Consider the following 417-nt stretch of genomic DNA (forward strand, 5'->3'; position numbering starts at 1 on the left):
GCTTGGCTGGTAATTTTGACGTAATATACACTACATCCTTCCTTAATGCCATTCTCCCGTGCAAATCAACCCTCCCCTTCTCCCAGGCTGTGCAAATGATGGAGGTTCCTGTGCTGAAGACGTGGCTGCACTCGCTGGTGATGGACGCCCTGGCCTCGGCGTGGGTCGACCCCGGACAGCTTGAGATCAACATCCACTCCAGCGAAGCTTTCGTCCCCGAACAGCGAACTGGGGACGCCCTCGCTCAGGGTGTCCTCACCGTTATATTGTGGACGCAGAAGGGATCATCAGGTAGGCGAGAATGGCCCTCGATCCCTAGGTCACAGGGCAAGAGCTTGAATCTGTATGTGGCTTCGTGGGGTTTATTATTACCAAGAGGAGGGGGAGGGATTTTCAGAGGGACTAGCGGCTTATGGC

At 55.2% G+C, this 417-nt stretch overlaps 1 protein-coding gene across 1 annotated transcript in view; it reads left to right on the forward strand.

The window, feature by feature from the left end:
- The window catches only part of LOC119593849, a gene marked incomplete in the record, with an annotated part of 160,221 nt that overhangs the window by 106,581 nt on the left and 53,223 nt on the right, over positions 1–417 (forward strand). Inside the window, 1 exon segment of the mRNA XM_037942880.1 lies at positions 87–291. Within this exon segment, the coding sequence (XP_037798808.1) occupies positions 87–291 (205 nt within the window).

This window comes from Penaeus monodon, chromosome 32, assembly GCF_015228065.2.
Source record: "Penaeus monodon isolate SGIC_2016 chromosome 32, NSTDA_Pmon_1, whole genome shotgun sequence".
In the NCBI taxonomy this organism is placed as follows: Eukaryota; Metazoa; Arthropoda; class Malacostraca; order Decapoda; family Penaeidae; genus Penaeus; species Penaeus monodon.